Source organism: Condylostylus longicornis, unplaced genomic scaffold (genome assembly GCF_029603195.1).
Source record: "Condylostylus longicornis isolate FDR11 unplaced genomic scaffold, ASM2960319v2 ptg000163l, whole genome shotgun sequence".
Lineage (NCBI taxonomy): Eukaryota > Metazoa > Arthropoda > Insecta > Diptera > Dolichopodidae > Condylostylus > Condylostylus longicornis.
The window spans coordinates 564,519-592,506 of record NW_026578131.1 but is presented as its reverse complement, the minus strand read 5'-3'; the positions used below and the strand labels follow the sequence as shown (position 1 = coordinate 592,506).

General features: G+C 33.6%; 2 protein-coding genes across 2 annotated transcripts; both read left to right on the top strand.

The window, feature by feature from the left end:
* Positions 1-1,275: 1,275 nt before the first annotated feature.
* On the top strand, positions 1,276-3,641 carry LOC129616205 (spidroin-2). The gene is made up of 4 exons (XM_055531711.1): positions 1,276-2,576; positions 2,653-2,740; positions 2,800-3,092; positions 3,178-3,641. Exons 1-3 carry the CDS (start codon positions 1,414-1,416, stop codon positions 3,019-3,021), a joined length of 1,473 nt encoding a protein of 490 aa, XP_055387686.1. The 5' UTR covers positions 1,276-1,413; the 3' UTR covers positions 3,022-3,092; positions 3,178-3,641.
* Positions 3,642-4,423: 782 nt separating this feature from the next.
* LOC129616155 (uncharacterized protein K02A2.6-like) lies at positions 4,424-22,681 on the top strand. Its single transcript, XM_055531641.1, has 8 exons — positions 4,424-4,549; positions 4,658-5,593; positions 5,636-5,782; positions 5,825-6,232; positions 6,308-7,184; positions 7,302-7,451; positions 7,719-8,103; positions 22,459-22,681. Exons 1-8 carry the CDS (start codon positions 4,424-4,426, stop codon positions 22,679-22,681), a joined length of 3,252 nt encoding a protein of 1,083 aa, XP_055387616.1.
* Positions 22,682-27,988: the final 5,307 nt, after the last annotated feature.

The following is a 27,988-nucleotide window of genomic DNA, read 5'->3' as shown; positions in this document are numbered from 1 at the left end:
TCAGTCCGTCTGTTCGTGTGTCTGTTTACACAGCTTTTACAAACTTGAAGATAGAAAGCTGAAATTCCATATGTACATAGATCTTTACTACAAACTTATTTTTGCAAAAGAAAATTTTAATTTTCCTCCCCGTCTAAATGTTATAGTCTCTCAAAGTCCTAAACATGCCATTTTTCAACTATTTATTGCTAAGAAACTAAGCATTTTTTAAATTTCGAAAACGCAGAAATAGTGGCTGGCTTCTACGACCGCGGCATACTATATTTGAACTTTAAAAATAAAATGCCGTTAAAATTTTTGATATCGTTTTTTTTCTAGACCTAAGGTTGTACGAGTTTGAAATTCTCTCTCATGTTATCGCCACCTGAAATTTCTTAACGGGAAACACCATGCCATTAAAAAATGTAATCATTTTTCATAACTCACGTAGTTAACTATTAAATTCGAGCATTATGTTAACGCCTCCTTCAATTTTTTTTCGTTCCATTTCAAAGAGTACATGCTAGAGTGCATGCTATTTTAGACCTCTAAATTTGAAATATGCAACTGAAAAAAGTAAGTGCATAACAGCATTAACCTTAAAAATTTTCAAGAATTTAAACTTATTAATTACATATTGAATAATTTTTTTCAAGTTATTAAAATATTTTATTAACCAGCTACATTATATTGTATTAAAAAAATTTAATAAATTCAAATTTCGATATTGTTGTAATGTAAATACAACAATATCGAAAATAAAATGCATACCTATTCCTTGAAGTTCAATCGAGACTCGTTCCAGCGCGCGATATGAAATTCTTTAGTACATTAAAATTTTGTAATAAAATTGAGTATATCCAAAAAATTAAAATATTGGTGCTGCAGTCGTTAGAAAGAAATTTTAATTCGCAAACACAATTTTTTTTATTGTGAATGGAACAATATGATTTTTTTAAGAATGACTGCGAAATATTTTAATTTTTTGTTGACTTATAAATAATAAAAATTATATATGTAGGAATACAACGAAATTCCGATTAAACGAATGCAAGGAAAGTATTTTTATTATTAAAATTTATTAATTTTTTTGTTTGATTTTTATATTATTTCGTTTTATATTTTGATTTTAGTTCGATTTTAATGATTGTTGTTAATGTATTTTATTCTTATATTGTGAATAAGTGCTAATTATCGAGAATCGATGTTTGTTTTGACAAATGAAATGATTTTGACAAAGCTAATTTGCCGATTTGTTTTGTTTTATTTGTTATACTACGAATTGTACAAGAAAAGGTTAACTTTGAAAAATAAATAAAAGGATACTTTTGAGTGTATATTTTACATATTTAAGTTTATATATTTAAATTTAATAAGCTAATAAGCTTAAGGCTTGCATTTTTTCTTAATAGGATCTCTAAAAAAGATTTTATTATGAATATGCATAATATGCCAAATCAGGGAGGAATGATGATTGGTAGTGGAATGCAAGTACCTGGAGGTATGCAAGGTCCTGGTGGAATGCAAGGTCCTAGTGGAATGCAAGGCCCAGGAGGCATGCAAGGCCCTGGAGGAATGCAAGGACCTGGTGGAATGCAAGGACCAGGAGGAATGCAAGGGCCTGGTGGAATGCAAGGACCTGGTGGAATGCAAGGGCCTGGTGGAATGCAAGGGCCCGGTGGATTACAAGGTCCTGGTGGAATGCAAGGTCCTGGAGCAATGCAAGGTCCAGGGACTATGCAAGGTCCGGGGGCAATGCAAGGTCCTGGCACAATGCAAGGTCCCGGTGCAATGCAAGGTGGAGGTGTTATGCAGGTATCTAGTAACATGCAGGGAACATCTGTTATGCAAGGAGCAGGTGGAATGCAAGGTCCTGGTGGAATTCAAGGAGTTGGAAATAGTATGCAAGGACCGGGTGGAATGCAAGGAAATGTTCAGGTTAATGTGCCAACATCTGGTATACAAGGTCCCGGTGGCATGCAAGGTCCCAGTGGAATGCAAACATCTGCAGGAATGCAAGGTCCGAGCGGAATCCAGGCTCCTGGTGTAATGCAACCGCAAGGGGGCATGCAAGGTCAAAGTGGTATTCAAGGGCCCGGAATTTCAATTCAGACATCTGCAGCGATGCAAGGTCAAAGTGGAATGCAAGGGCAAGGTTCCATACAGGGTCCGGGCGGGATTCAGAGTCCGGCTTCAATGCAGGGACCTGGAGGAATTCAAGGTCCAAGTCCGATTACAAGTACCAGTGGAAATATGCCAAATACCGGTGGAAGTAACATGCAAGGACCTTCTCCAATGCAAACAGGTATCTCTGGCTCTTCTGTAATGAATGCTCCAACAATGAGTGCCGGAATGCAGGTAGGTGTTTCACCTCAAATGATGCAACAAAATTCACCGCAGCAACCGCCACAAAATATGCCATCACAACAAATGCAACAACAATTATCCCAACAACAAAGACCACAACAACCGTCCAACGATCATTTGGATAATATTTCAAAGATCAAAAGTTTTGTTGGACCATTGCGTGAACATTTGGCAGCTACTTTTAAATCAGCTGCAGTTCTACTGCATCAAAATAATATGTCTGATAATTTGTAAGTTTCCAAAAGCATTAATTATATTTTGATGAAGTTAACTATATAAGATTTTTTTATTATTGTATTAATTTAGAAAAAAGGATACATCAAACCCCAATGTACGCTTTGACAAAAATTTAGAAGAATTCTATTCTACATGTGATCAAATAGAACTACATTTGGTAAATCAGAATTACAAAATACTCTTTTTAATTTTGTTTTAACTGTTCTTATATTTTAGAAAACTGCTATTAACTGTATTCAACAACTATCATCATCAAGCCATTATTTACCTGGATCAGTTTTAACAATGCGAAATGAACCTTTTAATCAACCAGAGAATCAACCAGCACCAATGTCATATCCACAGTATCTGTCGACAGTTAGAGCTCACATTTCATCAGCCAAAGATATACATGATACTTTAATAAGTGCAGCTCAAAATATATCTCAGAGCGATTGATAAGAAGTTTGTTAATTTTGTTAAATTTTTCAATTCTTATTTCTGCATCAAACAAAACGGATAATATTAGTGTAAAGATTCTTTTGATTATTTTAGTATATTTAAATATTTTCAATTTAGAATGCAATTTTATAAATATTTTTTGTGTTATTTTAGTGAAATTGGTGAATTTTTGAAGATAAAATTTATACCTAGTGTCTCATAATCTAAAATTTAAAACAATATAGCAAAAACAACATAGGTAATCAAAAACAAAAGGACTGACTAATTATTTTATTTTTAGTTGTATTTTTTATAAAATACATTGTTTATGAAATATTGAAATAAGACTAATGTATGTATAAATAAAAGTGAATATAACAGTTTTATAGGAATATTTGATAAGATGTTATTTGATTCTGGAATATACAAAGTGTGTGTTTAACTTTAAAATTTCTTTAACTCATTCATTTGGTAATGGTTTACCAACTCTTTCTTTGAACGACGGATATTGAATGCCAATCTGTTTTTAAGTTAGAAAGCTAAAATAATTGGAAGAGATATTAAGGAACTACTTGAGTATGAAGCAAATCAAAAGCTAAAATATTCAGTTTCGGCAAATTTTCAAGTATGCTTAAACAGACTATCTGAATTATCGAAAATCTTCGTAATATACAAATGGGATAAATTTTTATAAAACAACAGCAACACTATAATTTTTTCTTGACATTTCGTACATGATATAATTTTCCTGTTCCTGTTTTTCAATTTTTGCTTGCTTCTAAATTCAACTGTGGACGTGGAAACATATCAAGCCATCGTAGAAATCAAATTCAACAACATTATATATTTTGTCAATTCTAATTAAAACTGAATTGTATTTATAAATTATCGACTTATTATATTTGATATAATAAATTCAAAATAATTTTTGAAAACTAAATTTTTCATAATAATCATATTTTTATTAACTTTCCACATGGGGGCTCAACCGGGATGGACAAAATTATGAAAAATTTATAAAAGCACATTGAAATATAATTTAAAATACAAAAAACAAAAACGCATTTAATGAAACTGCAAAGCTTTCGCCAATATAGAATATAAAAGCAAATTATCAAAACAGAAAAACAAAATCAGAAGCTAGTTCAGAACAATTAATTTCGAAAATTTTACGATACCTAATTCTGTGTTATCACATTTTTATTACTCTCTACATAATAAAAACAGGTAGCTGTTATACCTAAAATATAAATTGTTTATAATATTACGACCTGTGAAAGTTTTGGTGATTATTACTTAAATAGTTGAGATTTACATTTTGTAATATAGAGTTGCTTATTGTATTGAGAAATTGAAAAAAAAACGTGGACGTAGAAAAATTAATAAATTTAATTTCATACTCAATAATTAGCATTTTACAATGAGTGGAAGACGCCGTAGAACTCTTCAAAGAAGCGACACAACTATTGATGGTAATTTGGGTGATGTTGTAGGTAATTATTCTCGTTCTTATGAGCACGATAATCCAAAAATGAATTTTAATGATGTAGAAAGTATCATTAAAAAATATTCTGGTACTGAAACTATGAATGTTAGAATCTGGTTAAACGAATTTGAGCAATATTCAAATGTTTTTAAGTGGAACGATTTACAGAAGTTTATTTTTTGCAAAAGATCATTAGCAGGTGCTGCGAAACTGTTTATAGATTGTGAAGCTAAGCCATTACGCTACAATGAATTAAAAGATGCTTTGATAAAAGAATTTCAATCAACAATTACTAGTGCAGAAGTACATGCTAAATTACGTGAAAGAAAAAAGAAAAATGAAGAATCTTTTCGTGAATATTTATATTGTATGGTTGATATAGCCTCGCAAACTAACATAGACGAATCTTCCGTGGTGAGTTATATAATAGATGGAATCAAAGATTTATCAGGTAATAAAATGATTTTATTTGGTGCTAATACTATAAGTGAATTGAAAGAAAAATTATTAGTATATGAAAAAATCTCTAAAAGCGAAATCTCTAGACATATTGCTGATAAAAAACCTAATATGAAATCTAAAAATGATAATAATAGCTACAAAAAAGTTGCACGCTATTGCTTTAATTGTGGTTCTAATGACCATGAATTTCACAATTGTCCACACAAAGATAAAGGACCTAAGTGCTTTGGTTGCAATAAGTACGGTCATAAAAAAGTAGATTGCAAAGAACCTATTAATAAAAATTACGACACAAATAAGAATTCTTTCTCAGCAAAAACTTCTACGAATATGACGAAAACGATGAAAAGCAATATGTGTATCCAGGCTAAAATTAATAATATAGATTTCGAATGTTTAATTGATACCGGAAGCGACATATGTGTTTTGAAACAATGTTATTTTAAATTAATTAATGTTAATTCTAATTTTAGGAACTCACCTATTATTATAAATGGTTTGGGCACAAATATTAGTACAAAAGGTTCATGTTACGTTACTATTGATGTTAATGGCGATATTTACGATAATATTGAAATACATTCAGTTGACGATAATTATTTACAAACAGATATGATTATCGGCATGAATTTATTAAATAAAGCAAATATTAACATAAGTAATGGTATTATAAATATAAAAAAGAATGTTCCTGTACAACAAAATTGCAATAATAAACTTAATGACGAAAATTTATCTTGTTTTTTAGCAAAAATTAACATTGATTCTGAAACTAAAGAATATGATGATTTACGTGGATTAAATAATTTACAAAAAGACGAAACCAACAAGGTAATATCGTTAATTAAAAATTATTCACCTAAACTTTCACAGGACTCACCGATACGTATGAAAATCGTCACTACCGATGAAGAACCTGTTTATAGACCACCTCGTAGATTTCCACCACACGAAATGAAAATTATCGAACAACAAATTAAGCAATGGACTAATGAAAAAATTATTCGTGAAAGCTCGTCCGATTATGCCAGTCAAATAGTCCTCGTCAAAAAAAAGGATAATTCATATCGGCTATGTGTAGATTACCGTGGAATAAATAAAAAAATAATAAAGGATCGATACCCACTTCCTAATATAGAGGAACAGATAGACAAGCTTCAACCATATAAATATTTCACATCGTTAGATTTAGAAAATGGCTTCTTTCATGTCACTATCGAAGAAAATAGTAGAAAATATACATCCTTCGTAGCACATTGTGGGCAATTTGAATTCATGAAAGTTCCTTTCGGGCTATGTAACTCGCCCAGCGTCTTTCAAAAATTTATTAATTTTATTTTAAGAAATTTAATTAAGGATGGTATAATCGTGGTGTACATAGATGATATTATAATACCATCACAAACCGTAGAAGAAGGTATAAATCGACTAGAATTGGTATTAACAGTATGTGCAGAAAATGGACTCAAAATAAAGTGGAAAAAATGCCAGTTTTTACAAAGCGATATTGAATATTTAGGACATCGCATTCATAATGGTTCAATTTCACCATCAACTTTAAAGACTAAAGCTGTCATGAATTTTGCAATCCCGACAACCATTAAACAGATGCAAAGTTTTCTCGGTCTTGCAAATTATTTTAGAAAATTTATACCAAATTTTGCTGTTAGAGCTAGACCACTAAGTGAATTATTAAAACAAAATATCCATTTTAGAATCGGTGACGTGGAAGTAGCAGCTTTTAATGATATAAAACAAGCTTTGGCTAACAAACCAGTTCTTAAAATATTTAAATATGGTGCATATACTGAGTTGCATACAGATGCATCTCAAGAAGGTTATGGTGCAGTATTATTTCAAAAAGACGTTGAAGATGGTTCGTTGCATCCTGTATATTATTCAAGCAAAAAAACTACAGATGCAGAAAGAAAATATAGCTCATACGAGTTAGAAATTCTAGCAATTGTCGAAGCTTTAAAGAAATTTAGAATCTACTTATTAGGTCAAAAATTTAAATTAGTTACCGATTGCAAAGCATTCGAATGTACTATGAAAAAAAAAGATTTAGCGACTAGGGTTGCCAGATGGGCCCTTTTATTAGAAGAGTTTGATTATGTCATAGAGCACAGAGCAGGCGCGAAAATGAAGCATGTAGATGCACTGAGTAGAAATCCAGTTGTTATGTGCATCTATCAAGAAACGGGTTTTCTAAAAAAATTAGCTGAGGCTCAGCGTAGTGACGAAAATTTGCTCTCAATTATCGAAATTTTACAACATAAACCTTATAAAGATTATATATTACATAACAATATCTTATGCAAAAATTATAATAATAATATTTTATTTGTAGTGCCAGATGCGATGAAAACACAAATAATAAAAGAAGTACATGAGAGGGGTCATTTCCATCATAAAAAAATGAAGGACATAATCGAAAAGGATTTTTATATTTCAGATCTTAACCAAAGAATTACAAAATTTATTACGAACTGTGTCAGGTGTATTTTGTCTGAACGCAAATCTGGCAAAGCCGAGGGTTTCTTGCAACCAATTCCAAAGGGAGAACGTCCACTCGAAACATTTCACATCGACCACCTTGGACCCATGACAACAACAAAAAAGCACTACAAATATTTATTTTCAATTATTGATGCTTTTTCAAAATTTTTATGGCTCTTTCCTACAAAAACATTAAATGGCGAAGAAGCAATACAAAAACTAGAAATAATAGCAGAGACGTTTGGTTACCCTGAAAAAATTATTACAGACAAAGGTGGAGCTTTTACGTCAAATCTTTTTCAGGATTATTGTAAGGAACGTAGCATTACCTTACATTTTATCACAGTTGGTACACCACGTGGAAATGGTCAAATAGAACGAGCTCACTCAATTGTTATAGCTACACTTACAAAACTTGCTTTAGATAATGCTGAAAAATGGTATAATTATGTAAAGCCAGTTCAACAGATGATTAATTCAACTTATCAACGTGCTATAAAAACTACCCCGTTTCAACTGCTTACAGGCTGTAAGATGAAGGTTCAAAATGAATTTAAAATTATGGAAATAATAGAACAAGAATCAATTAAATTATTTGAAGATAAACGTCATGAACAACGTGAACAAGCTAAAAAGGATATTCAAAATATTCAGTTAGAAAATAAAAATAATTTCAACAAAAAACGAAAAGAACCCAGAAAGTATAAATTAGACGAGTTGGTCGCAATAGAAAGGGTTCAGTTTGGCACTGGTCTAAAAATACGACCAAAATTTCTGGGACCTTATCGTATAATTGGAATTAAAGGCTTCAACAGATATAAAGTACAAAAAGAAGGTGACCATGAAGGACCAAATTATACAGATGTCAGCGTAGATAAAATAAAACCTTGGTGTAATTTCGAAATTGATTACGATATGTTAGCCGAAAATGATTCAGAAAATTGAAATACTTTCTTTAAAAATATCTCCAGGGGCTGAAGATACTTTAGGATGGCCGAATGGGATAAATTTTTATAAAACAACAGCAACACTATAATTTTTTCTTGACATTTCGTACATGATATAATTTTCCTGTTCCTGTTTTTCAATTTTTGCTTGCTTCTAAATTCAACTGTGGACGTGGAAACATATCAAGCCATCGTAGAAATCAAATTCAACAACATTATATATTTTGTCAATTCTAATTAAAACTGAATTGTATTTATAAATTATCGACTTATTATATTTGATATAATAAATTCAAAATAATTTTTGAAAACTAAATTTTTCATAATAATCATATTTTTATTAACTTTCCACATACATACATACATGTACTATATTTGTTTACAATAATAAAAGTAATTTGTTTTCCTCAAGTAAAAACAAAATGTTGGTCCAATTTTAAATTACAAAATTCATCATGAAATTAAAAATTATTAAAAATTATTGAACTTTTGCTAGTGATGAGTTTCTAATTTCATAAGTTTCTACAATATTTTAATATATGTATGTATGTATGTATCATTGTATCTGAACTTGTTTATTGTATCTCTTATGTTAATAAAAATTACTTATCAACTTAAAAATGAGGTGCATTTGAATATTAATTTTTTAATATTATGTTAAAGAATTTATTATTGTATCTAATAAGAATCACAATACATACATACATGTTATGTATACTCACAATTAGATTGGCTTTACATATATAAACTTATGAATATATTTAATTATTTACACATTATGAATCATATATGTGTGTATACGATTAAACTAGAGTGATAAACATTGAAAACATTCAAGTTTTTTTACAGTTATTTTGTTATTATACTTGGTGTATTTTTACTACCATACAAGAATAACAGCAAACACGTGCTGTTAAAACTTTCAAGGTAAAAAAATCTCTCTAATAAAATATTAAACAAGAAAAAAAAATAATGAAAAAATAAGAAGCAAGGGAAGTAAAAACATAGAGAAGAGAAAATAAAAGAGTTTTGGTTTTATTTTTTCTTTTTCTTTTACATAATATTATAAGATGAAGTCCTGGAAATTGTTCTTGCCTAAAAATATATAAATGAATAAAAAGGATAAAAAAAGCTTTTTATATCTGTGCTACCTACGAATTTGTTATATGAAAATGAATACTTGTATTAAATTATAAAATTCTTTTTTTTAGAATGACAAAAATGGAATATATGTACATATATGTATGTATATAATGAAAAAAATTAGGCCAGGTGAGATTTTTATTATAAAACAATGATTATACTCTATAGATAGAGCGTGCATATATGTTTGTATATACATAAGTATGTATATGCACTTTACGTTCATACAAGTAGGTATATATAAATTTGAGTGTAGCATATAGAGTGTTCAAAACCACTTCGTCTCTTAATATTTTAAATTAATTTAAAAGAAGTTTTAAAAGATAGAAAATTTTGAAATTTGAAAATTTTATTGAGATTAGATTCTGTTCGAGTAATTTCAATATGCATTTACTCTACGAGATACGAGATACGACATCTTCTAATATGACACGATATGAATTTGGACCATTTTTATTCGGCTTTAGTTTAATGGTACATATTTTAAAAATAAATTTTTTTTTGGTTATTCTTTTTATAAACTTAATTAGATTTTATTTTATTTATTTTTGTTAAAAAATTAGGTTTTTTGAGTTTTATATTTTACATGTTTTTATATTTTACATGTTTTTTTTAAAAAAACATGTGAATTATAATTAAAAAATAATTCGTATGTTTTTCGTTTTCATATATTTTTTTTCCTTTTCAAGCGAAATTTACAGCTTTGTACAGTGCTCTAATTGAAGGTACAGATATTTACAGTGTTTCATTTGTGTTCAACAAATTTAAATTTTCTTTTATTGCTCTGAAGAAAAATTATACCAAAGAGTGAACACCTTGTCTTTATAAAGATGTGTCTTCGCATATGTATATGGAAATATATGTGGAGACACATCTTTATAAGGACATAATATAGTACATAATTACATACAAATCTTTATAAGGATATAATATGTACACATAAATATAGTATATAACAGTAATTAGTGTTATAGAACAACTGAATGTTAATATAAGGTGCAATACGTTGTGTTATACAATAAAAAATAATAATAAGAAACACTAATAGAAGTACAGGAGAATAAGGACTTGTACAAAAAGTACAAGGCATTTAAAAAAAAATAGAATATAAGGTAAGATAACACTTTTTTTTTAATTACAATGTGTACATAAGGATCTTATTATAGATTATAGTATACTATTTGTTTGGAAACTAAGGGAGTGATAATTTTTCTTTTGATTAATATATAATTAGTCTTAATTAAGTTTTCTATGCCTTAATGTATATTTTTAGAATATGAGATGAAATGTAATGGTATGAAAATTAAGTAATTGTGATAATAAAAATAAAAATGTGATTTTTTTTCATTTAGTTATCATATATAGACCCTATGATTTTGATTAGATTGTGTTGTTGATCGTGTATTATTCTACTAAAATTTTCAATACAGGAAATAATGCATATTGAAATGATCATTTGAAATTAGTACCAATAGTGATAATAAATTTATATTAATTTTATGGTTAAATTTAAAAGCTAGGGCAATATTTTAAGATTTTAAATAATTTGATTAAGTATAAGGATCAATAGCCATACGTGTAATTTTATAATTTGAAATAGAATATTCGAGTTTTATAAAATAAATTGCGATTTAAATTTAAAGGGAACATTGAAAAATGCAGTTGTACGTAGAATATAGAATACATTCGGAATTATTTCTGTGGCCTAAAATCAGAAATATTTAAATGGCCTACAATCTAAAAAATTATGTAAAATATAATTTTTTAGATGAAACTATCCGTAATTCATCATATGTATGTCTTCAAACGATTTCTTGCTTTAGTGTAGTAAAGAAGAAAATTGATAATAAATACAAAAGGTCTTTTTGGTAATAAATTTTGCTTCTTATTTGTAAATATATACACATTTTTTAAAGAAAAATATAATGTGCGTTGTATAAAAATTTATTCTCGTGCTTTAGTCAACTGGATGTAGAGTTATTGTTATTAAATTATTGAGATAAAATATTAAATGCGATTTATGTACATTTGTATACATTTTTTCTATGTTTGGGTTTTATTGGAGACAGGCTGACGCTAGTTTTTACTAAAAATTTAAAAACTTTTCTCGCACTGCAAAAATTGTCTTCTCGCAATATCGAAAGTCGATTTGAAAAACAATTTTTATGATTATGTTTTTGTATTTGTTATTATAATTGTTATTATATTCTGAAATTTTATTTATTTTTCTAAAATTTTAGCGTAAAAGGTGATTACAAGCTCCCTTTCTTGATTGATTTGAAGTTATACTTGTAAATTGAACGCTTGTTGCTTGTTGATAGTTGCTTATTTGCGACTATACATGATGTTTATTGCGCCCTTTGACGATCAGTACGTATGTACTTGAACATATGTTGATTAAATTATGTTATTATTTTCAAATAAATTGTTTTTTCTACATCATGTAATCTGTGGAAAAAATTTTTTTATTTAAAGTCCTTTTCAAAGAAAAAAGAATTATTTTTCCACCATCTCTACTTTTGCGATACAAAAATATTTTTTTTTCATTTTTATTGAAATTTTATACCCTTTCAAAAAGTTTATTTTTGCGTATCATTTTTGTTTTTTTACAAAACGAATTGGAATCCGCCAGAAGGATTTTTTAACTTTAATTGATTGAAATAAAATATTTATAAACAAAAAAAATTATTATTTTTATTTTAATTTAAGATAAAAATTTATATAAAGTGTATTATCAAATTTGAAAAGAAAAAAAAATGTTATAAATTTTTTTATGAAAAATTTTTTTTTCTGAAGAAATTTTAATAATAGACAAATATTGTAACATTAAATAAGTTTTAAAGTAAATTTAAATAATTAATGAATGAATTTTAAAAATAATATTTAGGTCATTTGTAAAACCACAATAAGTAGAATAAAAAGTATGGGTAATCGATAATGTCTGATGTAACAATTGCAAACTACAGATATTTTAAAGCTTCATGTGCATACTTAATTTCGAGCTCTTACGGCACTGCAGTTTTGTAGTTGCATTTAATATTTTGATTTAATTGATCGATTACACCTCATGTCCGAGGAAAAATCTTTGAGTTTTCAAGGCCCTCCACTTTCCCTAATTAGAATGAAAATCATCCCTACATGTCTGAAAACTTCCATATTCCACGTTCTGAAAACTTTTAGAAGCCACGGAAGTGTAAATTCTCTAGTGTTGTGCAGCATTGCCGGAACTATGCCATCCACTCCAGTTGCCACATACTGTGAGAAGTTGTCCACAGCCTAGATATGTAGATAGATTGTAGATTCTGAGGGAACCGAGTGGGACAGAAGTAACCCCCTAAGCCATCGCAGCCATTTTTGACTTATTGTAGCCTCCCCACGCTCCCGCCTATAATATCTCCGTCCCAACCACAAAGCCGGAGATATCCCTAAGGAAGTTGGACAACAGTTCCCGAACACTTAGGGACCCACGTCCAAGACAATTGCGGCGCCGAACAGCCGGACGAAAGGGTGCCGGACAGTCGCAATCGTGCACGGCGGTCTCATCGCCACCCCCACAAAATCTGCACAGAGGGGAGCCCGACTTCCCCAGCCTATGAAGGTGGTACTTCACGTGAAGAAATTCGCAATAGTGCGAACCCGGCACCCTTTCGTGTCCCGCCAGTGACGGCTGCATTCCGCCGCGAGCAGGCAGGCCCCCACGGCGGAACAAATCAGACCGCAGCTTGGATGTAACCTGAGCTAAACGAAGCGCCAGCAGTGCAGCCCTGCTGTCCGAGAACACATAGATGGTGCGGTTTCTATACCCCCTTTCTAAATTGATTCTCAGACAGACATCTATTGCATGTATTTCGGCCTGGAATACTGTGCAATACGGGTCAAGGGTTGCATATACACGCGTGTCCGGGCGAACACCGTATACACCCGAACCCACACCCGACTGCGTTTTGGACCCGTCCGCATACAATACGCTCGAACCCGACGTCCATCGATCACGAAACAGAACCTTGTACTTGTGGTCGAAGTTGTACCGAGGCAGACCTGTATCCGACATGGTTATTCTTAGAATCGGATCGCTCTCAATGAAGTTTTTGTGAGTCCTGTGGGTCAACTTTAGTCCTGCCTTGTCCAGCCAGACTTTAGTCTGCCAGAGAGAAGTTGGTAAGTCACTAGCCGAGCTTCCTTCAATATATGGAGGTGCAGTGGCGGCAACCCGATCATCACCTCCAATGCAGCGGTAGGAGCCGTCCGCATTGCCCTGGTCACTCCCAGGCAGGCCAGCCTCTGTAGCTTTTCCAGCTCGGCCCGCACACTCGTCTGCTGAGCCTTACGGCACCATACAATCAACGCATAGGTGACGATGGGCCTAGCAAGGGCCGTATATAGCCACAGTGCTATTCTGGGACTAATTCCCCAGGTCCTCCCGATGAAGCTCCTATACGTCCACAAGGCCGCCATAGCCCTCTCGATAACTCTATCTATATGGGTATTCCAGGAGAGACGATCATCCAGACGATCATCCAGATACTTCACCTCCCTAGAGTAACTAATACGTTCACCAAATAGAATTGGGCTCGTTAATCTATCCCTGCTTCTGCGTCTGGTGAAGGCGACCAAAGTGATCTTGCTTGGATTTATATTTAACCCAACGCCTTCGCACCACCTCTCCACAACACGTAAATTTTGCTGTAGAAGATCAGAAACAGTGCTCTCAAATTTTCCCCGTACGACGAAGGCCACATCGTCGGCGTATCCCCAGACACGTGCCCCGGAGCCCCTGAGAGCAGCGATTGGACCACAGGAGGGGCGAAAGAACCCCGCCCTGCGGACACCCTTTTGCAGCGGTGATGAAGAGTATATCGTCAGCTACGGTGAACTTAATAATCCTATCCTGTAGCATCCGATTAACCCATCTGTTAGTCGTCGCATCAATCCCTCGTTTGTGCAACAACTCACAGATGACATGATATGGGGTGTTGTCAAAAGCTCCCTCTATATCAAGGAAGTAGCCAACTGCCACTTCCCGCACTTCCAGTGAGTTTTCAAGGACCCCCACCAGAACTCTGCAGAGCGAGTACAGTAGACCTTCCCGACTGATAGGCGTACCGAGATTTATGCAAGGGATTGCTTCCCAGTGCATCGTCCCGTATAAATCTATCAATCACTTTTTCCTTTCAATAGAAAAGAAGTAAGGCTGATTGGACGGAAAGACCTTGGGTGGTTGCTTGGTCGCTTAGCTGCCTTGGGAATATACGTCACTTTAGCCACCCTTCATGCCTGAGAAAAATTTCCAACAGTGTTCTAGCTATATGGTGAAAACCCCTCTGCAAAAATGCAGGATATATCCCGTCATCACCTGGAGATTTGAAGGGCCTGAAAAAGAAAACAACCCATCTAATCCTGCCCATCGTGAGGACCAGACGGGATCATTGCCAGTCATCCCTCCTGGGCCAGGATGCCCTCGGTTCAATGACCGCATTTGAGTGATTTCGAAGAATTTTCGAGTCAGGAAAGTGCGTTGACGCCATAAGCTCCAACGTCTGCTTTCCCTTCTCAGTCATGGAGCCATCAGGCCGTTCCATTAGGCCCAACCCGCTAGCATACTTTTTGGAAAGCACCCTGTGAAGACGCGCACTGCTGGAGAGTTCATCAATGCCCTTGCAAAACCTTGCCCTCCACGAAGTTCTTTTCGCTTTCCTAATTTTTTTATTGTATTTCGTGAATAAGTCTTTATACTCTTCCCACGAACCCGACGCCTTGACCTTATTGCATAGCTTTCTGGTCTTTAGTCTAACACTTGAAAGCTCTTCATTCCACCACGGGCACTTCCTATTGCTCCGTCTCGGCTTAGCACGGCAGCTCTCATGGTAGGCACTAGTAATAGCCGCCGTCAGATTCTCGCTGGCCAGTTCGATAACCATCACCGTTCTGACAGAAACAGGAATGGATCCAATCCCATCCATGAGGAGTGTTTCGAATTGACTCCAATCTATGGATTGAGGTACCTGATACATTTCTTCTGCCAGGCCCCCGGAGACTGTGATATCAAACCTAATCTGCCTATGATCGGACATGGATGTCTCATTTGAGACATGCCATCCACTAACCCTACTGCCGATAAACTCAGTGCAAAGGGTGATGTCAAGGACCTCTTCCCTAATTACATTTATGAATGTCGGCCTTTTGCCCTCATTCATAACCATTAATTTATTGCTATATATAAATTCAAGTAGGCACTCACCTCTTTTGTTTATATTACTGTTTCCCCAGACGGTGTGGTGGGCATTGGCATCACTTCCTATTATAAGTTGGAAGTTCCTCCGTCCACAAAAGTCCACTAGATCCTTCAGTTGCTCGTCCGGGTGTACACAGTCTCTGGTTCTTCCGTTTCCGCCGTTTTCGGAGTGACTTCAAACTTTCCAATGAGTTTTGTCTCTTTTGGTTGGCCTGAAGTGCTCGTCGTTGTCGCGGTGGGCGTTGGTTTTCTATTTTGTCCTGCCCTGCCTATTTTGTCCTGCCTTTTGTCCAGCACCTTGAGAGGATTTTCTTCCTTTAACCCGAACGGTAACACGGAAGAAATTCAGGAAAAGCCGGAACTCCGCTTTCCATAGATCTTCCAATCCGAAATCATCCACGGAAAATGTGATGGAGCATGCCCCGTCCTTTTCCTTATCCATCCTCAGCACCCTCCAGGAACTAATCTTGAGGCTGGGATTTTGCTTCCCTATCCTACTTAGAAATTTGTCCCTGGAGAGACTGACGGTTGTCTCGTCCTTTGGCACGTAAGTGACGCAGACATGCTGTTTGGGCATGTCGTCGCCATCCAGTACCACAACGTTGCAACCGTCCCAAGGCTTTATGTTCCTGCAGACACTGGTTATCCATTCCCTGATGTTTTGATTGTTGCATGTAACGGATATCCATCCATCTCTTTGTAACGCTGCAGTGAATTGTGGATGAGAATCCACAACTTTATACATTTCATCCATGATGGCTACTTTGATTTTCCCCATCTGGATTTCGGATAGCCTTTTCTATGGATGTAGTTTATGAGTAATGGTCACCTTGATCTGTGCTACTGCATCCCGATAAGAAGTCATTTTCGGGTTTTGTTGAGGAATGTTCCCAGGGACCTTTCCCTCAACATTGCCCTTTATCGACCTCTTTTTTGAGGGCCCTGCATCAGGGGTGTTGCTTTCTGACCTTTCGTTCTTCTGGGGATGGTCGGCCACAACACCCGATCCGCAGGCCCTCAGCTTTTCTAGCCTTTCCTTCTCATATCTGCGAGCTTCCTCTGGGGACATGCCATCCCTGATATAAGCCGCGATACGCCGCTTGGATGCACCAGAGAAATATTGTTTTTTTCCCCTGATGTCCAACCTTTTCAGGTCCTCCTCAGTTTGTTGGATAATAGGTCCAAGAGGATTGACAGTGCGGTTTTGGGCCCCCTAGATATGTAGATAATAATCTGCTAAATCTGGCAGAGTCCCTGGTACACTCTGCAAAATCGTCATTCATACCAAGGATGATAAGTTTTCTTATGGAGTATTTTACAGGCCAGGTGGTCATTATTACTACATCCATAAGCTTCTCAAAGCCGTCCCGCTGGCTTGGGCCTCCAACACCTGAACATTGTGAGTGTGGTTTTTTATATTAGGCATTATTGCGAGCTTGCCCCGCACGACGGTGTTACATTTAACCCAATTCGTTCTTCTTGGGTTTCTATATGGTAAAAGAGATTTAGTCTCGAACTGCAAAATGAAGAGAACCCAAGCACGGTCCAAAAAGGACGTCTTGTCGGATACTCTTGATTAACTTCTCAACTAAACCATCGCTTGTTTTAAATGTTATATACAGGATATATTCCCAGCCAACACAGTTCTTTACCCTGGAAAAAGTAGAAGTGGCAATGTTGTTCCTATTTGCTATTTCTAAACTGTTTAAGATAAAATTATATAAGGACTAACCTCTTTTGTTTGTATCCGAGCTTGCCCAGAGGGTGTGCCTGGCATTTGTCTATGATCTTCGACACCAGATTAGCGACTTCTGGCGGTGGGGCTATTATCATCCTATGGACCTATTTATCATAAGTCATATAGGCCGAGCTTATGAACAGAGTCCTGCCATTTTCTCGTTCAGCTTTACAAAAGTAAAGTCCTCGGTGATGTAGCAAAGAAATGATTTATTGTGTCACTTAACTTAAATGAAGGCTTTAGGCCTACGTATTTCTCGTTCCACTAGTTTGTAGAAGAAGTTATATTTCCGGGTGCTAAGTCCCTTGATATCTTTACTGTGCACCCAGTACTTTTAAATCAAAGTGATGTCGATGTCCTCACCTTTGAGGAAGACATTTCCCTCGTTTATGAGAAGTATATAGGATTCGTTGTTTTTTCTGGAGTTCCTTCTTCTCGATGACCTGCTTGTCATTTATCAAAGCTCCGAGACTCGCCTTTCTTAGCACATTCAGTTGTTTGTCAGCTGCAATACTTATGCTAGGGACCGAAATACGTGGCCGGGGTCTCTTTGGGATTTCCTTAGCAGGTCTATCTATATCTATATCTATAATAAATTCTATCTTGGACTCATCCCGGTCGCCGCTAATCTCAGTGACGCACAAACTAAGGAAAACTGCGAAAAACCTTGTGGCCTCTGACTACCCCGGATGAGTCAAAACTCAGGACATTCTTACCTTCGGTGGTTATCAGATATTCCACTGCCATCTTACAGCATCACCTCTACCCTCTATATGAATTTAAATTTTAAGCCAAAAATTTAAATTTTACACAACAATGTGCCTGTTTTTATATTGTGAACCGGCCAGAGAAGTAAGTTTCATTGTGATAAATAACTAGAAAATCTTGATTATCTTGTTAAAAAAAAAATAACAAAAAATATACTTAAGTATTTCTTAAAAAACTTTTTACATATCTGCAAAAAAAAAACAGCAAATACAGAAAGTTTTTATTGGTAAATTTGCAAAGAAAAAAAAACCAAGAACATTAAAAAGAATTAATACATCCATGGCAGTAACGTATGCTCCTAATTTGTGTACTACGATTCCAAAATATTATTCTTGTAGGTTAATATTTTTCACATCAGCCGTGATTTTAGGTTTCACGCTTCCATTAAAAAACTTTCAATTGTCCGTCAAGTTTATCCGCTCAGTTTATACGCTCAAGTACAACGTTTATTGGATAGAAAATGTTCGCAAATGTTCTGTGGAAATTTAAATTGTTGAAGTAAAATTTTCTATATTTTACAAACCATTGATTTGTCAGCTTTATTTTTTGTTTTCATATTCAATTATTTAAATAATTTTTCACTTCCTGATATTCACTCTACCACTAGATAATCACGACTGAAATTAGATTTTATGTTTAAATTTATTGAAATGTCAATGTCAAAAAACCAGTATTGATTGGTGTGTTTGATAGAAGAAGTTGTTAAGTAATGTTACCATTCACGGACTCTTGAGAGCAACGTGTAAGAATATTTCCTTAAATATTGTTCGAAGTGAATCCTTAAAATATTTTCAACAAAATCTAAAACAAGGCACATAATAGGATGCAAAATGTTATTTTGTTTTATGCTTGGTAAAGAAAATACAAAAAAAAAATAAAAAAATAAATTTTAAACTTTTTTTTCCGTGTTCCATTAATAATTAATTTATCTTGTTGTTATTTTTACTTTTATGTTGCTTGCTTTTCTGTTGTACTTGTTTTTTTTATAAGTATATATGTATGAAATTTTATTAAGTTGGCATTATGTTTTGGTACTTACGGTATTTTTTACTTAACACACAATTTTTTTTTCAGTAATTTAAAATTATTATTTGTAGCTATAAGATGTTGTATACGAGTGTTTACAATAAAGTTAAAATATATTGGAGAAGAAGATTATTGTAAGATTAAAAAAGAATGAAAAAAAAAAACAGAAAACCAAACAAAAAGTCAAAACCAAATTAAAAGCTTACGGGTTTCCTTTATTTTCCTAAGGCAATTAAAAATAAAAAAAAATCCTTTTGTCAATTACGTGACAAATAAGAAGATTAAAATTTAATACGAATTTAATTTTCGATAAATTCTTAATTTATAGTTTAAAATATTTTTGGAAGCTGTATCTCTATAGGCGTTTGTGTTTGTCTTACACGCTTTCAAAATTTTTTGAAGATTATTATCTTTGCAGAAATAAAATTTGACAAAATTTTGTCCATGTTACGTAGAACTCATTCCTGACTTCAAGTTAAAGTTTTAAATCAACAAAGTTTAAATTTTTAAATCTTGTAGTAAAACCCACATAAATTCTGCGGTTAGTAATTAAGAATTGATTTTGCTCTGTTAAAGCATAAATTAAGCTACATTTTGTCTTTTAAAACTAAATATTTTCGAAACAAATTTTTTTGAACTTAAGAAGTTTTTCCTTAGAATCATAGAGTTGTTGCAACAATTGCTTGTAAATTCATTTTCCTTATATACTATTTGATATTTGTCATATTCTTAAATTATTTTTACCTTTTCTTTTTCAATCTTTATCCCAATTTCATGTCGGTCAACGATTTTTTTGATTTTTTGTATGTCGTTTGTAAATTCCTATTTATCGTAAGAGCATTATATCGCATACTGAAATACGGATTATTATTAAAAAATCACAAAATTAAGGAAAGCTTGTATTATTAAATTGAATGATTTATTAAATTTAAATCATAATAATTAAATATAGAATCAGTTATTCAAAAATACTTAGGATTCTGTTACTTATTTCAATATTCTCGTTGTATTACATTTATATTCTTTTCTATACTTGCTGTTTTTTATAAAAGCACGTTCATCTATAGCCTATACTAATGAAAATTTATTTTATTTTACTCCTATTTTTTGTTTATTTCCTTAATAAACTAATACTAAAATTTCGTCTTATTTAGGAGGGTTTTAGGTTACCGTATAATTTCATTCCTAAAATAATAACAAAATATTTCATAAAAGACAGCCAAATAATAAAAATATTTCTTGTAGAATAATGAAAAAAAATTAAAAATAAAATAAGTTAACAATTTTAACCAGCTTGCTTAAGCAAGCAATTTTCTACTGCAAGAGGTGAATAAAATAAAAACAACTTGCTTCTGCGACACTTAAAACTTTACTGCTTTTAATATAGTTCATGGTTAAGATTTACTACATAGTACATATTTTATTTACGATGATGTTACCACATCAATATGAGAATCTTAAACTACTCAATTGGTATTTATTGGAAATAGCAGGAAAAGTTGATTAATAAAAAAAACTATGTTTTAAAGTTTAATTGCATTATACTGTTCTTACTTGTTGAAAACTTTATATTTCATTTCAGATACATAAAAAGAAATACAAATAACGTATGTGTGTAAAATTTGTGAATATTGAAGAGAGAGGCGTAAGTAAGGTGGCGTGTTATACAAAGATATGTTATACAAAGACGTTAAAAATGTTTCTAAAATCTTTGGTTATACTTATTGTAGTGTTAAGGCGGATTTCCACTCAATGTCCGGACGTCCGGACAAAATTTTCAACCAATCAGAAATCTTCATTTTACTAACACATAGGCAATACTAAAATAACTTGACAGTTCGTTCATCCAATTTTTTGAGTTAAAAAATATTTAACTTCTGGCTGAAGGCTGAAGCAAAAACACACACTCAATAGCAAACGTCAGTCCATCAGAAATGTCAGTATCAGAAATGTGCTAGTATCTTCTTAACAGTGTAAAAATATTATTGTCCGGACGTCTAGACATTGAGTGGAAATCCGCCTTTAGGTACAACCTAACTTATTGTAGTGTTAAAATTTTATCACAGACTCTTCTACCGTACTGGCTTAAATTTTCTAATAAATTGAAAGATTAAACGGAAAGACGATAAAAATAATTTGTTGGTATATTTTGAAATAAAAAATTTTAAGTGGAAAAATTGAGTTTCCTGGAGAGGAAGAAAAAAGAGCAAAATCTAATGAAAAAAAAAACAAAACGAAAAATAGGAGATAAAATCAAAGATAAAATATTTTTTCCGATATTTGTTTCCTTTAGGGTGTTTTTTATAATTTTTTTATATATACATACATTTATACATACATATATACAAACATATTTATGTGGTCCTATATAAATATCTTTTATATTTCGAAGAGTTACCCAAAATTTTATAGCTGCTATATGATAAAGTAAAGAGTAGATGATCAGAGAGGATGAGCTGGCCCGATCCCTGTAGAAGTTGCTGTGACGAGGTGGAGCAGGAAACGATAGGTAGGAGGAGCACCTCTTCAGATAAAGTTTTCTTCCATCTTATTTGCCATGCGCCTATCTTTGTCGATTTTTTGAGGAGTTCGGGCTATTTCGAATGAGAGGCGAAAGAGACAGATGCGATGGTACCACAACGGACCTAAGTGACCTAGATTATTTAACACTACAAATTGACTCACTAAAGTGGGATGTTGATAATTAGGTTAATTGTCCTGAGTTTATCAACCCTATGGAGTGCTTTAGAATTTTTTGAGTTTCCACAACGATTTATCATATACATATATTTAAATACATATTTTTTTATATACTTTATTTTTATATACTTAGGTAGATTTTCATATCTACCTAAGTTGAGCTTCTATTTTTTATATACACTATAGACGCAATCCAAACTGTGTGAATTCTATCAGAAAAACATAATGTCGAAAATCAGGGTCTACATATGGCTTTCATTGATCTGGAAAAAGCATTGGCAGAAAGCAACGTGTCAGAATATTACGTCAATATTATAGAAGATATATATCATTCATGCACAACGCAAATAAAAAGTACAGGGGGGTTAACAGATTAATTTCCTATTAAAGTAGGCGTGTATCAGGGATCGGGATTGAGTTCACTTCTGTTTAACATTACTATTAATTATTTAAGTGCGGACATTCAGAAGCCAACCTCTTGGAATATACTGTATGCTGATGACATTGCATTGATAGAAGAATCAAAGGATGAGTTGGAAAAAAGTTTAAATCAGTGGAATGGAAGACTAAAAAGTAACGGCTTGCGTATAAATCTCTCAAAAACGGAGTATATGAACTTACCTTTCCATGATAATGATGCTTATGGACCTCAGAATACGGTCTATGTTGAAAGGTAAGCTCTAACAATGGCGTCTGAATTTAAATATCTTGGATCAGTTATAACAGCAGATGGAAAAATAGATCAGCATGTCAAACATAGAGCATGTCAAATGCTCATTGGATGAAATGGCGAACATTTACCGGAGTTTTGTGTGACAAAAGAATGCCATCCAAACTAAAAGGGAAACTGTATAAAACTGCTGTCAGGCCGGCATTAATGTATGACACTGAATGCTGGGCAGCTCAGAAGCAACACGTCCAAAAATTACATGTAGCAGAAATGCGAATGCTAAGATGGGCCTTAAATGTTACCAAACAAGACAAAATTAAAAATATTTATATAAGAGGCAGTCTGAAAATAACACCTATAGACAAAAAAAATTGAAGAAAACAGACTACGCTGGTATAGACACATAAGTAGAAGGAATGATGACCACATTATAAGAAAAGCAATGAATATCAAAGAACCACCCAGGAAAAGACGAAGACCTTCGACAACATTGAAGAAAATGAATGAGAATCATATGAAAATAAACAATCTAAAACAAGAAACAAGCCTAAGAATAAGGAGAGCCGACCCCTCATAACGGGAATACGGCAAGGAGAGAAGAAGAAGAAGATCCATACTCTATAGTTTGAATGTCATATTGAATACAATATAACATTATAATGTTTGAGTGTTTGAATACAAAGGGCGTGTATATTGCAAGAAAATAAGCCTATGTTAAGCGTCTACTTTACCTAGAATAACTTTCACTTGTTTTTTGCTTTTAAAATTAAATTGTATAATTGTAAAAAAAATAAAAATGAGGAAAACAGAAAATCACGAAAGATAAAATTTTTCATAGCTTTGTTTAATAAATACATAAAATTGTTGTATATGGCACTTACCTCTGAAAAAAAAATATGAATATTGGTTTCGTATAATTGTTTGCTTACATGTGCGTATATTTTGCAATATTATGAATATGTAAGTTATTAAACTATCTTGATTCGATTATAAAAAAATAATTTTATTTCACACAATGTCACAACTATTGCTTAAAAATTAAATTTTACAATTACTTAAATTCGAATTGATAGTTTAATTATAATATTCTATTCTTATTAACACCAATTTTAGACTAAATCATATCTTAAAATCTAACAGTATTTATAGTAATTAAAATTAAGTTCATTTCCGGCCTCGTGCAAAATTATAGACGTTTCGTCAGCATTTTTGATGGGAACGATAATTTCGTAATTTCTTCATGTTTAAACATGTTCGATTGCAGACGCTGTGTCAGCAATTTTCATGTGAACAGAAATTAGTATCGTACTGAAGATGTAATTTGATACCACTTGAATATGTAACTAAAGACGGTGATAACTCCTCCCCCTTCAAAGATCTGCGTCCCGTAGATCAAGCTGGAATTTTGGTGCTTCTATGACTGAAATTTGCGGAATCTCTATAGTAGGAACCACTGTTGGAGTGCGTTTTCTCACAACCTTGCTGATGTTTTTCTTGATGACCCAAATGATGATGACTGCAATGATGACGAGTCCTATAGTAATATCGGATGCTATAGAGAGTTGGCTCCTTGGTATTAGCTTCTGAAGTTGTTTTGTGTTGCTGATATGAAGATCGTGAATGTAGTCGAGGCTTAGCTTGATATCTCCTTCTTTTAAATTTTCTTGAAGAACAGGTGGTAAAACTTGCGACGTGGTGGCAGATTCGCTTGTAAATTTCTGACCTTTTATGTGAACGGTTTCGTTGGTATGCTGTATCATAAAGCTTCCAGTTAAGTGTTTGCTCGTGTTGCCACTTGTTAGCTCCCCATTGAAATTATTGAGAAAGATGATATTTTCACTTATGGTTTCTATGATTTCTTCCTTATTGTATTGAAGGCTGCAACTGGCGTTTATTCCCTTTAGCAGTTGATACATACAGTGTCCTTCGTCCAGTTTTCGAATTTTACTTCTTTCGCATATGGTGATGTTTCTTAAATTCTCGCATTTTGTCGATATGCCATATACGTCATCTTTCACGAGAAGTTCCTGATATTCGAGGTAGACTTGTTGGGAGTTTCGGATTGTTGATCTCGCTATAATGTGGTCATAGTACTGGTTGCCTGTCTTCGGTATTGATAATATGTAGAGAATTTCTCGTCCATTGGTTACTACCTGTGGTTTTGCGTATTCTATTGCCTCAATTTCGTTGACGTAGGGTAGTGTATCGATCTCCTTCAGTATTTTTTGGATTTCAATCCTGCTAAGAAGATTTGTGTTGACAATTCCATTTTTTGCTAATTCTGTCGCTAACACGATTTCTCCCAAGGCTTCTTTTATGATTCCAAGTTTGTTAAATATTATTTGTCCGGATCGATGATCTAAGTTCCCTACATGTTCCAAAATGTGGTTAAATCTTTCTACTACTTGGTTTGTTATCCTCATAACTTCACGATTTATTTTGTACTGTTGATTATTATTTTGTATCAGCTTGTCTTGGCTTGTAACGATGTTGTCCTAGTCTGTGGCGTCTGGTGTTCCTGCCAGCCATTTCCATGCTGTACCAATCCAATTTATTGACCGTTGAACTCTTGATTTGCTGCTTCTCAATTTAGTCAGAAATTCCATTATTTGAGCCAGTTGGTGTTCTAACTGTGGTTTCATTATGCTGGTCGAGTTGATTCCATCAACCAAAGGAATGATTTGTTGTATAACCTCGTCATAGCTCTTTAAATCAATGATGTGCACCAAATTGAAATTTCCTTCCAAGATTTGACCTTGTCCTTGTTTAATGGTTGCTATTGCGCCTTTGAATTCGAAGATTTTCGGAAATGCTGTAATTCTAGTGACTGCTAGTCTAAAAAGAAACCTAAGGTTTTGATTATTAACATAATATTCTAATGTTATATGTTCTTGATGTGTGATTTATGGATTCTTTTTCCGGAAGCGGTAATAATGGTAGCTTTATTGTTTTTTGCCACAATCTCTTTCTTGTATATCGGTTTGTGCTTTGCCTTGATTTGCTTGTCTTGAACGTAAATTGTTTCACCTATTGGATAGTTTTTAGGTTCGTCTCTTTTGTTGTTTTCTCTCTTTAATTTCGTTTTCTGATTTTTCTCGATGCGTTCTGTGAGTTCATTATTAATCTTTATTCTTGCTTCGATGAGATTCTGATAGGATGTTTCACTTGGTCTGCCGAAAAAAACGTCGCTGGGCTTCATTTTTGTTACAGAGTGTATTGAATTGTTGTAGCGATCTACTGCTAAGTTGATGATTTCTTTTTGGCAAAGTTGCGGGTATTCTTTCTGAAGACATCTTACTATTTCGATAATAGTTGAATGCACCCTTTCGATTGTCCCGTTTACCTCGCTTTTTTGTGATGATGTGGTGTAGATTTCTATTCCCAAAGCCCTGATGTAGTTCAGTGTTATAGGGCTCACGAAGCTGCGCTCATTGTCGAATATAATCATTTTCGGGACGGTAAAATAGTGTAATACCTTCGTTATTTTGTCCCTTAGATGAATAGCTGATCGATCCTTGATTCTGAAGAATTTCGCAAATTTAGAGAACTTGTCGACGCATGATATATACTTCTCTCCCTGTATCTCCATCAAGTCCATGTGCAATATCTGTGTTGGATATTTAGGTACTGGAGTTTCTTGCAACTGTGGTTTATGTGGTCGCCTATCGTATTTGTTGCTGCTGCAGATATCACAAGTTTTAGTATATTGTTTTATTAAACTGCTCATATGTGGGAAGTAATATTTTGCTAGTATTTGCTTTCTGTTTTCCTCTGAATTTCGGTGTGCTCGCTTATGTTCGCTCTCGATTATGCTGAATTTCCTTTCCTCTAGAGCTACGTCTTCCACTATGCTTTGCGTTATACGGATTTTGAATCTGTTAAAGTGATCCTTAAAGACCTTCTGCAGTATGCGGATGTAGCATTCTGGGATCTTTATTCCATTCACGAGGTTAGGATTTAATCTTTCTTTCAGTATTTTCGTGAGGGTTCCTTCATTTATTTCTGGTAGATCGATGTAATGCCTGTGGTACCTTGGATGTGGTTCTTCGTGTGCTTCTATGTATTTTCCTTGTCTTATAATGATTTGATTCTGGAAGACATTTATCGGCGTCTCGCAGTGGGGTATGAGATCAGAACTGTCCTCCTCGCCACTATGTGCTGTTTCCGTTACGCTGTCCTCATCTGAACTGCTTGCCGTTTCGGTCGAGCTTGTTGATAAGCTGTTTACTTCGGTTGGCAGCCTGGATAGTGCATCCGCGACAACATTTGTTCTCCCAGGCTTATATATCAGCTCGTAGTTATATTCCTCAATTTTTGATTTCCATCTTTTGAGCTTTGCATTATGATTCCTATTACTCAAGGTGAAAGTGAGTGGTTGGTGATCTGTAAGTATCTTGATTTTGTTAGCCCCATACAAATAATTTCGCAAGTTGTCTAATGCCCATACTATCGCCAACATTTCCTTTTCATTTGTGGCGTAGTTTTCTTCCGTGGTATTGAGCGATCTGGAAATGTACGTAATTGGCTTATCTTTTCCAATCTCACCTTGTGATAACACCGCTCCAATAGCTGTGTCGGAAGCATCGGTTGTTAGGATGAACGGCTTCTCGAAATTTGGAAATATTAGGACTTCTGAAGATATAAGTAATTCTTTCAGCCTGTTAAATGCCTTTAACTCTTCTGCATTCAATTTGATTCCAACTTTCTTAGATTGATTGGCCTTTATTTGTGCGTTTTCGCCTCTTGTTAAGCTCGTTAGTGGTTTCGCCACTTTTGCAAAATCTTGAATAAATCTGCGATAATATGATGTGAGTCCCAAGAATGATTTTAGGTCCTTCAAATTTGTCGGTGGCATGATGTTCTGAATGGCCGCCACTTTTCTGGGATCGGGTTTGATTCCTTCGCTTGTGACTATATATCCAAGAAATTCTGTCTCGGTGTTGAAGAATTTTGTTTTTTTCAGGTTGACCTTCAGGTTAGCTTTTTCCAATATGCTAAAAATCGTTTCAATGTTCCTTAAATGTTCCTCCTCCGTTTTTCCATATATGATAACGTCGTCGATGTATACGTAGCAGCTTTTGCCTATCTGATCCTTTAGAACATCATCTATCATGCGTTGGAATATTGAAGGCGCATTCCTCAGCCCGAATGGTAGTCTTAGGAATTCGTACTTTCCATTCATTGTTGAAAAAGCCGTCTTGGGAATGTCCTTTTTGTGCATCATGATTTGGTGGAATCCGGATGTCAGATCTAATGTTGTAAAGAATTTGGCCTGGCCTAGGCTTGCTAGTGTGCTTGTAATATCCGGTATAGG

What these genes read in the sequence shown, in the direction of transcription:
- LOC129616205 (XM_055531711.1), top strand. Translation starts at nt 1,414, where the DNA reads ATGAATATGCATAATATGCCAAATCAGGGAGGAATGATGATTGGTAGT. An exon ending in AATAATATGTCTGATAATTT is followed by an intron (nt 2,577 to 2,652) that starts GTAAGTTTCCAA and finishes GTATTAATTTAG; the next exon opens with AAAAAAGGATACATCAAACC. An exon ending in ATCAAATAGAACTACATTTG is followed by an intron (nt 2,741 to 2,799) that starts GTAAATCAGAAT and finishes CTTATATTTTAG; the next exon opens with AAAACTGCTATTAACTGTAT.
- LOC129616155 (XM_055531641.1), top strand. Translation starts at nt 4,424, where the DNA reads ATGAGTGGAAGACGCCGTAGAACTCTTCAAAGAAGCGACACAACTATT. An exon ending in AAAATTAGCTGAGGCTCAGC is followed by an intron (nt 7,185 to 7,301) that starts GTAGTGACGAAA and finishes TTTTATTTGTAG; the next exon opens with TGCCAGATGCGATGAAAACA. An exon ending in AAGGATATTCAAAATATTCA is followed by an intron (nt 8,104 to 22,458) that starts GTTAGAAAATAA and finishes TAATTATTTAAG; the next exon opens with TGCGGACATTCAGAAGCCAA.